Below are 11,742 nucleotides of genomic sequence, written 5' to 3' on the forward strand. Positions count from 1 at the left end.
GCTGAAGACACTATATCGACGTTCTTAAATTCTTTTACCGTTTCCACTGTTTTCGATTGCGCCCAATCGTTCTTGTCACGAACGCGTCAAATCGGCAGTCTAGTAATTATTACGTTTTCTCTTCAAGCCACGTTACTTCGCGAACGAACGCGATTTCGATCGCGATTTCGATCGCGATTTTTGCCGGTAGACGAGGAAATATTCCGTGAGCGCAAAGGGTTGACAGCCATTTTAGATAGAATCGTAACTCGACACAGAGCGTTGGCGTGCTGCCAACGGCACGGTTCTTCGACGGAGAATTGTCACGGGGATGCGAAACCCTAGGTAAACAACGACCCAGCAACCGTTTGACGAACTTCTGGAGAATCGAGTACTAAATCTACCGGACGTACACTCGTCTATCACTTCCGGTCTTCGGCGGTACTCTTCCGAGACACGCGTCCGGGATTCGTTTATTTCCTCGATCCTTGACTCGATTGATTTACTGCCCGACAAAAACGAACCTCTCAATCAAATTTAACGATTCAGTATTTCACTCTAACATCGTGCAAACGCTTGGCACTGAAACGCTCCTAAAAGGCCAATTAAATATCAATTACGCAGAGCCTGCCGGGCCACGGTGCGCAAAACCAGCCGGAAACTGCAAATCAGGCGCTAAGAGGATGCTAAGAAATTCGTCGGGGAGCCTGAAGAGTCCTGACGAGCAACCTTGAACGTTTCACGCTACCCTCGAGTACGCGTTCTCCGAAAAAATTCAATTTCTCTGCAGAGTATTCGGAAGTTTTGCAGTATCCGCGTGCCAAGAAGAGAAAATTGGCCGAACACGGCGCGTCGATCGTGCCAGCGAACACATGGCACGTTTGATCCGTCGTTGATCCGTGAAATCGCGGAGATGCGTGAATGATCTACAGCCGCGAACGATCCAGCGGATCGCGGACGGGATATTTATCTGGGTGGAGGCGCGACGCGACGCGACGCGACGGAAACGAGGGACGACAGGGTCGCGCGGCACGATTATTGGACTTCGCTGACCGCCGACATTAATTGGATTTTTTTCCCTGATTCGATAAAGCGAGCCGGTATTGCAACAACATCGAGGCTTTCTCGCTCGCGTTCCCGTTCCATTGTGTATTAGGTCAAACCGCGAGTCGCGTCGCTTTTTCGAAAAGCGTTTTACGAATGTGCAATTTTAACGCTTCGCTTTCGATTATTACTGACGCGTATCAACAGCGTTTTCAAATTGATGCGTGACGCGTTTCCAATAACAAAAAATCTTCTCTTCCTCGCTCGGAGCTTTTAACACCGATCCTGCCACGGTGAAAATTCTTATTCTACAATTAATGCAATTATAAACTTTCGCGGGAAATTATCGAAGAGCTCTTTCCGTTGACGTAGTCCGACAAAAATCTATTATAATTGCTATCTTTCGAAGGTATATCACTCACTTTTTATGAGTTAGTGCTAATCCGTTGACGTTGCAAGAATCGATATCTCGGTTTGGATGATTTTTCGTTTAGCTGAAAAAGTTTGTAGAATATGCAGTGTCTCGAGTTAATTAACGCTAGAACTGCCGAACCAGTCAAAACGACTGGTTCCTAATTTGTTCTTGCAATAGTTACTGAAATTATAAAAATGTTTTCATCAGAAATTTTTGAATAAACTTACTTCTTCATTGAAGCACATAAAAGTTGTGTGAAGTCTGAATGGACACAGTCTTATCACTGTTACAAAGCAATGTACATCAGTCGCATTTATTGCTCGGTAGTTCAAATGTTAAATTGCTTTGATCTCGTTGCAAATCCGTGAAAAAGAGCCTTCCCGAAAAAACAGTCTTCCTCAGCTGATTTCGCAGATCGGAGTCTCTTCTTTCGCGTCAAACACACTTTTGTATTAAAAATTGAGCTGTGAAAAGCAAAGATTTCCTCGAAGATCCATCGAATTTAATTTCTTCTCGTTGGCATACAATTGCACTGTGTTCACCGTGTCGGTCTCCATAAAAGTCGGACAAAATCGGAGCAGATTCTGCAACAAGATACCGGAAGAAAAACCAGATTTATTGCGTGTAAACGGTAGGTTGTTTCGATCGACGATTAATGATCAGCCGCGGTGATCGTTTATCAATCGTCGGTGCAGTGTCTGCCGAGAAAACGGTTTTCTACGAGAAGATCGTAATTTCCATACCAGTTTTCTAGCGATTGCGACAAGCCCGTGATAGCGGGGGACACGCGATAACGATCCGAGACTGTGCCCGAGCGACTAGAAGGAGAGCGAGGGAACGTGACTTATTGTTCGCATGCGATCGACGAGCGTGATCCAACAACTTCGTCTCGGTCACGCGGCGATCGTTAATCCGTAACAACGCGGACAGAAAGAAATAGGCGATCACGGCTTCGAATTTAATTCCGTTACGTGCGCTGCTTTTCCTGTTCAACCACGAGAAGCTGGAGCGTAGCGTAAGCTAATGAGCAACGCCTAATTAATTCCTTTACGGTATCGCCGCTAAAAAATGCGAGACTCGAGAAAGACGTAGATCCAGGCGACCTAGCGGCTAAGACATAAATAAAACGTAGACACACTCGGCCGTAGCGCTTACTATACATAGGTAGAATCGAATCGAGCATACTATTGTCCACGGGACGATGCGATCAATCGTTTGTTCTGCTACAGGATTCAAGTTCCAAGAGAATCTACTGCGGACGATGATCCAGATCGAGAACACGTTCTTCCAACTGGGCGAGAGCTGTTCCCGAAATTGCCTTATCATCTGCGATCGCGGTGCCATGGACGCCTCGGCATGTAAGCGAAGATCATGTCAATCGATACGTCGCCCGTTTCGCGGTTTTCTCTACCCTGTCTCTCCTCCCTCTTTTCAGTTATATCGAAGGACAAGTGGGAGCTGATGATGGCCTCGAACGGCTGGAACAACGTCGAGCTCCGGGACAACCGGTATGTTAGCGAAAATCTCACCAAGGTTCAATTGTTCTCTTTGAAATGCGACAATCAGGCGTCCTCCTCTCGGAGAAATGAACAAAAAGAGTATTATCTTTTCTCGTGTATTTTGTGAACAATTGGAGATATTGGAAGTCGAGTTACGCAGCTAGATTGCTAACTATGCGTTTCCAAACCATCTCTCCGGCTCTATTAGCTTCCAAGATGTATGACCAAACGGTTCTCGTCCCTTTAAGGGCTGCTTTGACCATTTTTATGCGAACGATCACCGCAAAACAGTATGCTTCCCTTGTTAAACTCATTGTCACCCTCTTTTATCCCTTGGGTGGCTAATGTAAATAGATAATAACTTCAACTGGCTGCGAAAAGGCTGCTAAATTTACCTTTACATCTATGGTCAAAATGGACCCAAATTCCCGCCATGCCACAGTGGAGCTGGAAACCCGTTCTTTCTGCCGAATTTCTGAAGTTTCATATTTCGTACAAATGTTTGCACACATAGCCCTTCAAAGCTTCAAACTGCAGAATGTCAGCCATTTCAGAGAATCGTGAGTGCGGGAACACTGAGGACAAAATTCAGAAATTCAAAGTATTAAACCAATTATTCCAAGGACACTATGGCTAAGACCTTATCGCAAACAATCCAGATACCCTACAGCAAACAATCTCGAGAGAATTTGACAAAACCGGTGGCGCCAACAGGTACAACCAGATCATCCACATGGTCTCGGCGGCGAACGGTGCCGAGGACTTCTACTCGACGGAGGACCACGCGTGCAGGTCCGAGGGTGTCGAGCTGGCCAGGGAGCTCGACTACAAAGCGGCCGCCGCCTGGGTCGGCCACCCCTATTTCGACGTGATCGACAACTCGCAAGACTTCGAGTCGAAGATTTGCCGGATGATCGAGTGCGTCTGCCAGAAGCTGGGCATCGACACCGGCGACAGATTGCGCGACAGCAGCAGAAAGGTCAAGTTCCTCATCAAGGGTCCTCTACCGGCGGACACCGAGTTCCCGCCGTTCCAGGACTTCGACGTCGTTCACAACTACCTCCAAAGCAATAATCCGAAGATGCAGGCACGTCTCCGCAAACGCGGCCAGAAAGGTCTGTGGAGAACGGCCGGTAGATCGCACTAATGTGTGCTGATTGTTTACAAATAGCTGCCCCCTTGGATTTCGATCGCCTCGAAAAATTCGTCCTCGAAGTTGGTCAACATTCTGAACAACTTTTCTTTGCGCATCGGTCACTCGATATTTTCGCAAGAATGTGTTCTACAATTTGACCTTGACAGGACATTCGAAGGCCATTGAAGTCGGTGGAGAGTACTGTCCGCCCTCCAAGTAATGGCTAGGTAAAGATTATGGTCTCATGGTCTTCGACTAATAGCTCTAGTGCGTGCAATGCTAGGGGAACCTGGGTACAGTGAGACCATAATCTTTACCCAGCCATCACCTGGTGGAACAGTACCTATTTGTAAAGAATCACCAATGGTGTTCTCGACTAGTAGATGTAAGTGGATTCTGTGCTTTGGTTGTTAATCGTGGCGTTCTATTGTTACAGGTCACTGGTCCTACATCCATACCATCAGGCGTCCAAAAATGTGCGGTCAGGTGATCGAGGTGAAGACACAGTTGACTCACAGGGACTATCTGAATATGCTTGCCCAGCGCGACGACTCGCATTTTACCATCTTCAAGCGTCGACGTTGCTTCCTAATAAACAATCAGTATTTCCAGTTAGATATATACAGAGAACCAGCTCATCCAAGGTAGGAGCTAGAAGAATGACCTACATAGTTCAAGAGAATGTGTAGAGTCAACGCTGTTCGGGTTCTACAGTAACGTGATTGACGTGGTTTCAGGTGCCGAGGTTTAATGTTGCTTGAAACGTACACAGCGTTATCGGGAGACGAGCTGAAAAACATCTTACCACAGTTCCTGACAATCGAGAAAGAAGTCACCGGGAATCCGGACTACAGCATGTTCAACCTCAGCCTCAGAGAAGAGTGGAACAGCACCAATAAATACTGCCACAATTTACACGGTACGTACTCGCATACTTTATCACCATTTGCTGTATAGGTGTAACTGGTTCACCATTGTTCAACCTGTTAACTGGATGTTCAATGAGAAATCCGGGTAACCGGTGAATTATTATAGTCTATTTTTCGAAAGAGGGATGTATACCTCAAGGATCATGGTAGATGACTATTATGATCATTGATGAACTTCCAATCTCTTTCAAAAAACAGCCTGCAGTAATGGCGAACGTTATCCATTATACAGGATGAGTCATCGAACGTTGATGACACAGAATTACTCGGAAATTGTTGTTTGTACGAACAAAAGATTGGGGCTTTTGGATACTCCATCAAAATTCTGAAAAAAAAATGCTGGCACACTGCGCAATTTTGTTCGAAACGATTGACGAGTAATTTGAAGTGGTCGCGCGTTAGGTGACTCGATAGTGTATCATATTATTCGGTGTAGGCGATCTTTCGTTTGATCAGTCTTTTAAATTGCACAGATTACGCTCTTGCAGGCTTGACGGAATGTGGATCAACGGAATGTAAAAATATCAGTTCGCCGGAAACGAAAGATAGCACATCAGTTAAAAAACGAGTAAACGGGTTCGATACTAGAGTCAACGGCGTAGAGGTCGGTGTGAATGGTATTGACAAAGTTGTTAATGGTGTGCAAAATGGTAATCACGGTGTTGCGAACGGAAATGCGAAATTTATGGGACGGAGTAGCGTACAAAGCAATAGTCAAGGAGACAAAACACGCGTTGAATGTGGTAGTCCTGCTAAATAGAGAAAGGATGGCTTGTAAGAAAGACGCGAAAAGAGTATCGATGAGAATGAATCTGAGGACGAGAAAAAAGCAAAAATGATAAAAGTAGAGCAACGAGGGAGAGAGAGAGAGAGAGAGAGAGAGAGAGAGAGAGAGAGAGAGAGACGAGGGAATTTCATTGAAATGATTGATTCCAAGGAAAATAAATAAAAGTATTCTGTTGGCACTGACACAGTTAACTTTTAAAAAGCGACAAAAAAATTTCCTGTGCAATACGAAAGTGACAAATTTATTGACCATAAACCACACCTGTTTTCTAACTTGAGACCTCACAGGGTGTCTCCTATTCAAATACTGTATGTATATTACAGGAGAAAAATTAACGTACTTAATATAATTGAATTACAACTTAACACCTATTTTTTACCGATCTGTTTTTTGAAACAAGCGATGTCGATTAATATACCGAGTATTTTTACATCTGAATCACCTCACTTCGCTCTCCATCTCTTTACTTATGTACGTCTTTTTTGTTTCGATTAGAACTACTGTGGTAACTGTTTATTTAAGGAAATTTACTTATAAATAATTGTGATACAAGATACACGTAGTACGTAGCATACAAACAACGTATTCGACGTATGTAATTATCCGAGAACATACGATCAGTGTGAAGTATACTTTTCCTTAGAAACGTTTAACATTGTCTCGATAGAAAATTAATGTTATTGCACTAATGTAAACGTACTTGAACGGTTCATTTCGCAAATTCTACCTTAGACCGCGGAGGAGAGTTTCCTTCCCGCGATAGGACTGTCTATTCTCTCAAGAAAATACTTTCCTAGCGTAAAACACAAACACAAACTGAATTTAGTATTTCTCTTATCTTTTGACGTGTTGCAAGGCGAGGTAACTTACAAAAGTATGGTTCAACGATTGTACTGTTCCGCAGTATTGTCAGAAGTATGTATTATAGTCATGGCAAGGTAATTGTCAAATGTACTAGTACTTAACAGGTATATTTCCGTTAAGGAATTCGTTAAGTTGACGTGTGAGACGACAATTCGATGAGAATACTTTTTTGGTGCAAGCAATATTAACTGTTGATTCCAAGTATTTCACGAAAGAAAGGAACTTACTTTGGTATAATGAAATTAGTCAACACTTAATTTAATTTACCAATTAAAGTTTGATTCATCACTGATCATAACTTAATGAACGTAAACTGTGATGATTATACATGTATATGCTTATTTTACATAGTCACATTTAATCACAAATTTTGCCATTGTTTAGAGAAAAAGTGCCTGTGAAATGTTCAGTCGCGAAAATGAGAAGAATGATATATAAATTATATATTTTCAATGAGAGATGCAATAATCAGTTATTGAAGCACTTATACCACATATAATTGATCCGAACTCATATGTACCCATGATTATCTAATAAAATGTCATGTGCCTATCACACTTTCGTCTATTTTTATACCCAAACTACATTCTGGTCTGATCGACAAAAACTTCAATAATTTCTTGCTGTATTCTTTTTCAGATTAAGGCTTACTTTGCATGCGGTACACGACTAGGAGGAGAATAGAATTCGATAGCATGTTGGTCACTGCAGATTTATTGCCATTTTTCGAAAAAACTTTCCTTCGTAATCTTACAGTTGTATAAAATAAAAAAGAAAACTTACAGCTACATATAAATGTTTTCGAATGCGTGAACGCTCTTTTTTGAATTGTATCAAACCTATTAGCAAATATCTGTTACTTTTTCTTTCTTGTAACTCCAACGAGTCTAAACTCATGCGTTTCACCGTGTTAAGTAAAGCTTCTTTCATTAAAAATACTTAAGTAGTCGGAGTGCATGTAAAGAACGAGATACGATATTTCAAGATGGGAAATACAAGATTAACAATCGTATATGCACATTAGTATGGAATCATAGAAGCCCTGATTTATATTTTATAACATTATGTAGAAAGATATAACGAATAGTGGAAGCGTAATTGTTATTTTTGGTATACCTCGATTATTCTAAATTACTGTTAGTACCTAATATAGATACTGTAATGTATTAACCACCTTTCATCAGAAGAAAATGTTAACAATATTGTACATAATTCATATAATCCTTTTCTTACATATAGCACATAGAGCGACGATTCTTTTGCACTGTACATTAAACATCGTCTAAAATTTCTTAAAGCTCTAATGGAATTTTGTAGAATATTTCAACAGAACAATACTTCTGTATCTGTAAACATTTTTCGAGTTACTGTACAAAAGATCTCTTTGCTGCGACTGCCTTCCCGAGGAAGAGGCACGATCGATCGAATTGTACAATAAAAAAGCAAACAATTAGAAGACATATTTCATTATTTGTGGGCAAGTTAGGGATGTCAAATATGAATAGAAATATATTTTATGCAGGTCCCTGGAAGTATCAACTATACAAGTAAAGTGTACTTTTATATACATAACAAACAATTTCCTATAAATATCAAGTATTTAAATAATTTTTGTTTTTTCATTGATCTCGAAGTAGCTGCGGATCGCAACCCTATTTCCTATGTAATTTTTATTGGAAGTGTCTACTTCGTTTAGTTTCTTGTAATACATAAAAAGATAAAAATCCTTTTATACTGCGATCATTTGTTCGTACAGTTTTCGATGCGTTTCGTTATCGATTCTCCCAACACGGAATCGAAACCATGAAAACTATGAAATATTCTCTTTCAATGTAGTAAGCTAGCGTAATTCGAATACTTAGTATTTATAATTTATCTACTAACAGCTTTAGCTTGTTGCGCTTTGTACATTTTCAAGACTTTCTTACTAGGTACCAAGGACTGACTTAAACCTGGCCTTTTCTTACGCTTATTCATTTGATTGTTCTCTTGATCTATCTCATCATCGTCGTTCAGAAGAACTTGTCCGTTGTATTGAGTCTGACAAATAATCGTTTCTTGCGGAGCACGAATCGCTTCTAATTCCGCTGCTGTTCGATGTAAATCGGAATCGTGCGCGAACGTGCAATTATGACCAAAACGGCATCTACCTTTCCTATAATTCCAACAAATCTTTCTACCATTTATCATTTTTGTGTCATCCAAAGTTGGTGTCATTTTCACATGTTTCTCGAGAATCGCACTCTTTGCTTTCTCTGCTTCCACGAATGGATTTGAGAAGACTGAAGTTTTCATGGTGGGTGTGCCATTAAAATCGGGTGTTGGCAATGGAAGTTTTTCATTGGAAGCTGTGTCGTTTTCTTGTTCCTCGTTATTCTCACAATTCTCTTCGTCTTCGTCTTCCTCTTGTTCTTCCTCCTTAAAACTAATGGTTAGGCAATATCAGATTACAAAGAACCAGTTCAATCTTACGTGTAAGCGTCAACTGCTTCTTATATGTTCTCATGTATTTCCTATATGTGATACCATAAAAAGCAATGGGGATATAATACTATCTCTGTTCCATACGATACAATATACATTACTGAAAATCTTTTATTAGCTCGCATTAATCGATACAAATTAATCTAGTCGAATAAATAGACGGCTATTCTTGTAATTATTTTTTAAAAATTTTTGTTACACGAAAACACCGCACGGCGCACCGTTGATGTAAATATAGCTAACGTGAAAATATCGTTATAATACATAAAGCAAAGCAATTAATTGCTAATTAACAAAATTGTATTCGGCAGTAGTAATTGCAGAACAAAATTGATTACCAGTTAGAAATAAACAAACACTTGACGCGAACACTGCTCGTAGAATGTTGAATTAAGTTAGGTTTAGTATCATCAATTTTTAATAAAGTTAATTAAAGGGATAAGGAGAGTAATGTGTACCATAACTGGGGCAAAAATAAAAGTGTAATATACACCATAATATGGGACAGAGATAGTAATTCATTTCGAAGAGTGAAATAAACGCGATCGAGTAAGGTTAAATGGAAAAGGAAAACAAACAAGGAGGCATAGAAATCTACGTTGATGCAAGCTTACGTGTTATCGCCATTTTCCGAAATATCGTCGTCGCTACTCTCTGAACCTGAGGAAGTACCATAATCGGCAACTAAGGAAGCCATCGTTCTTACCAATTAATTAACACTATACTCTAACACTAATCTAATATAACCATTATAAACTGTTATGCTACCGTGCACACTACAGAAACGTGGCAACGTTGTAAATCACACGATCACCGGAAGTTAGAAACGGCAGCCACGTACTTTTAAAATCCCAGCTATATAAATATGTATTAGGTCATTCCAAGAGTCATGTTGCTTTTTAACTTTTTAATTTTATTTCCAAAAAAATTTCGAGAGAAAACAATATTGCCTCAATTTGAGGTTTTCATTCTTGAATACGTTGACGTTCTTGACGTTGTTGATCAGCCAGATCTTGGTTTCTTAAAAATGTAAGAAGCTCCATTTCGAAATTTGAAAACTCCAATCACTTTCTTGCACTTAAAACATGTTCTATATATAGGTTTAATAAACAAACATTTACAGTCGTTGACTTTATTAAAGAATCAAGTAGCAGCACATACATGTTTTTACAGTATTAAGTACATACTACACCACTATTGCCTATACTTAACACACACGAAATATCCGTTTCGAATTGAATGCTTTTCCATATAGAAATTTTCCTGTTCCCAAGATCTACCTTTTCTATCAACAGTCTTTTATTAGGAATACCTGCCCAGTACTTTCCCAACGTCGGTATTACATCACTGTGTATTACATCGTTCATATTTATGCGAGCCGATTCCGTTCCGTCGTCGGAATTCCATTGAGTAATCAAATTGACTGTGATGATCGATAAACGAAATTCATTAGCGATAAAAAAACATATATTTGCTAGGTGATTCAGCGGAATTGCTATTCTATAGTCTTTGGAATACTTAAAAATTATCGCTGGTAAAGAATCTATGATTATAATCCTTGTACGACAATCTTCTTTCTCCTCTTTCAAAGCGCTTGTTAGCCAACGCAGAACCTTAAATAGTTCGTGTAAATTTTGTATACTGCATACTCTAATACGGTCCAGAGCTTCATCTACCACCTGTATCCAGGAATTATAAAATATAATTGTAATTATACATAGATAGATTATAGATTATGGATAGATTATAGATTTATGATAATACCTTTTTACAAATGTTTTTGCTCAACAAGATTTCTTCTACACGTGAACCACAGAAATCTCTTTTCGTATCTATGTATCGTACAAGGTTGTTACCCCTGAGAACAACGTTGCTTGCAATTGTTAAACACAATTGTGTTTTACCGCTTGATGGTATACCGCATAGTTCATATATTTGCCCTGGATACAATCCACCTTTCAATAAGTTATCTAAACTAATTATTTGAATTCTTGTTAGACGTTCATAGAATTTTTACAGAATTACATAAATTCAGTTGCATTACCATGATAAATCTGTAGGAATTATGTTACTCAATTCTATTTTGAGCAAATCACAGGCACTTCTTACCACACCTCCACACTTTTGTGAAATAATTTTTTTAATGTGAAGTATATCCTGTCAACGTAACCTAAATTTAATATTTTCAGTTGAAAAGTTTTGTTCTCGTTGTTATTCGTGATAAATAAACTTGTATACTTTGAGCAAAAGTCCGGTGAACGTCGCCAACTTGTCCGAATCCTCGTCTGCAAATTCTAGAACAGTTCTGATATTCCTACGCTCTAATTGTTGTACCACAGTATCGGATAGTTTCAAGTCTATATCCGAACTTAATTTTGTCATTCTCGAAAATACAATTTTTTCAATTGTTGTCTCTGAAATCTACATAAAAAAATTACATTGTAACATTTTCGTTTGTATTCATACTGCCGATATCAACTAAACAAGCAAGCGATACGGCACGAACTTCCGGAATATTAACATTAACGATGCCATACGAACGTTTATTTGGATTCACGTGATATACACTGCCGTTCAAAAGTATGTACACGTTTCATTAATCTTAT

The 11,742-nt window shown here is 39.6% G+C and overlaps 3 protein-coding genes across 8 annotated transcripts in view; 1 reads left to right on the plus strand and 2 right to left on the minus strand.

Annotated features, from left to right (window-relative positions):
• Ttd14 (TRPL translocation defect 14) overlaps nt 1-7,854 on the plus strand; it is a 40,702-nt gene extending 32,848 nt beyond the window's left edge. For 3 of the 6 annotated variants that reach the window (XM_076798082.1, XM_076798084.1, XM_076798087.1), the window contains 6 exons: nt 2,668-2,796; nt 2,874-2,946; nt 3,652-4,052; nt 4,509-4,716; nt 4,810-4,991; nt 5,475-7,207. In XM_076798082.1, the coding sequence (XP_076654197.1) occupies nt 2,668-2,796; nt 2,874-2,946; nt 3,652-4,052; nt 4,509-4,716; nt 4,810-4,991; nt 5,475-5,761 (1,280 nt within the window). In that variant the 3' untranslated portion in view covers nt 5,762-7,207. Of the gene's footprint in view, nt 1-2,667; nt 2,797-2,873; nt 2,947-3,651; nt 4,053-4,508; nt 4,717-4,809; nt 4,992-5,457; nt 7,208-7,291 lie in introns of those variants that run through there. The other 3 variants (XM_076798086.1, XM_076798085.1, XM_076798083.1) reach the window with 3 other exon arrangements.
• LOC143359815 (uncharacterized) lies at nt 7,349-9,942 on the minus strand. Its single transcript, XM_076798088.1, has 2 exons — nt 9,751-9,942; nt 7,349-9,077 (listed from the first exon to the last, which is right to left on the minus strand). Exons 1-2 carry the CDS (start codon nt 9,831-9,833, stop codon nt 8,525-8,527), a joined length of 636 nt encoding a protein of 211 aa, XP_076654203.1. The 5' UTR covers nt 9,834-9,942; the 3' UTR covers nt 7,349-8,524.
• A 310-nt stretch (nt 9,943-10,252) lies between these two features.
• On the minus strand, nt 10,253-11,669 carry Rad51d (Rad51 recombinase D). The gene is made up of 4 exons (XM_076797973.1): nt 11,375-11,669; nt 11,181-11,293; nt 10,901-11,111; nt 10,253-10,815 (listed from the first exon to the last, which is right to left on the minus strand). Exons 1-4 carry the CDS (start codon nt 11,516-11,518, stop codon nt 10,312-10,314), a joined length of 972 nt encoding a protein of 323 aa, XP_076654088.1. The 5' UTR covers nt 11,519-11,669; the 3' UTR covers nt 10,253-10,311.
• Between the last annotated feature and the right edge of the window lie 73 nt (nt 11,670-11,742).

The sequence above is a fragment of the Halictus rubicundus genome, chromosome 12 (genome assembly GCF_050948215.1).
Source record: "Halictus rubicundus isolate RS-2024b chromosome 12, iyHalRubi1_principal, whole genome shotgun sequence".
In the NCBI taxonomy this organism is placed as follows: Eukaryota; Metazoa; Arthropoda; class Insecta; order Hymenoptera; family Halictidae; genus Halictus; species Halictus rubicundus.

Excerpts from the sequence above, each read along its gene's own strand:
- LOC143359815 (XM_076798088.1), bottom strand. The coding sequence starts at position 9,833 with ATGGCTTCCTTAGTTGCCGATTATGGTACTTCCTCAGGTTCAGAGAGT. Across the intron at positions 9,078-9,750 it reads TCGGAAAATGGCGATAACAC|TTTTAAGGAGGAAGAACAAG; the intron begins GTAAGCTTGCAT and ends CCTAACCATTAG.
- Rad51d (XM_076797973.1), bottom strand. The coding sequence starts at position 11,518 with ATGACAAAATTAAGTTCGGATATAGACTTGAAACTATCCGATACTGTG. Across the intron at positions 11,294-11,374 it reads TCACCGGACTTTTGCTCAAA|GATATACTTCACATTAAAAA; the intron begins GTATACAAGTTT and ends TTACGTTGACAG. Across the intron at positions 10,816-10,900 it reads GCAAAAACATTTGTAAAAAG|GTGGTAGATGAAGCTCTGGA; the intron begins GTATTATCATAA and ends TCCTGGATACAG.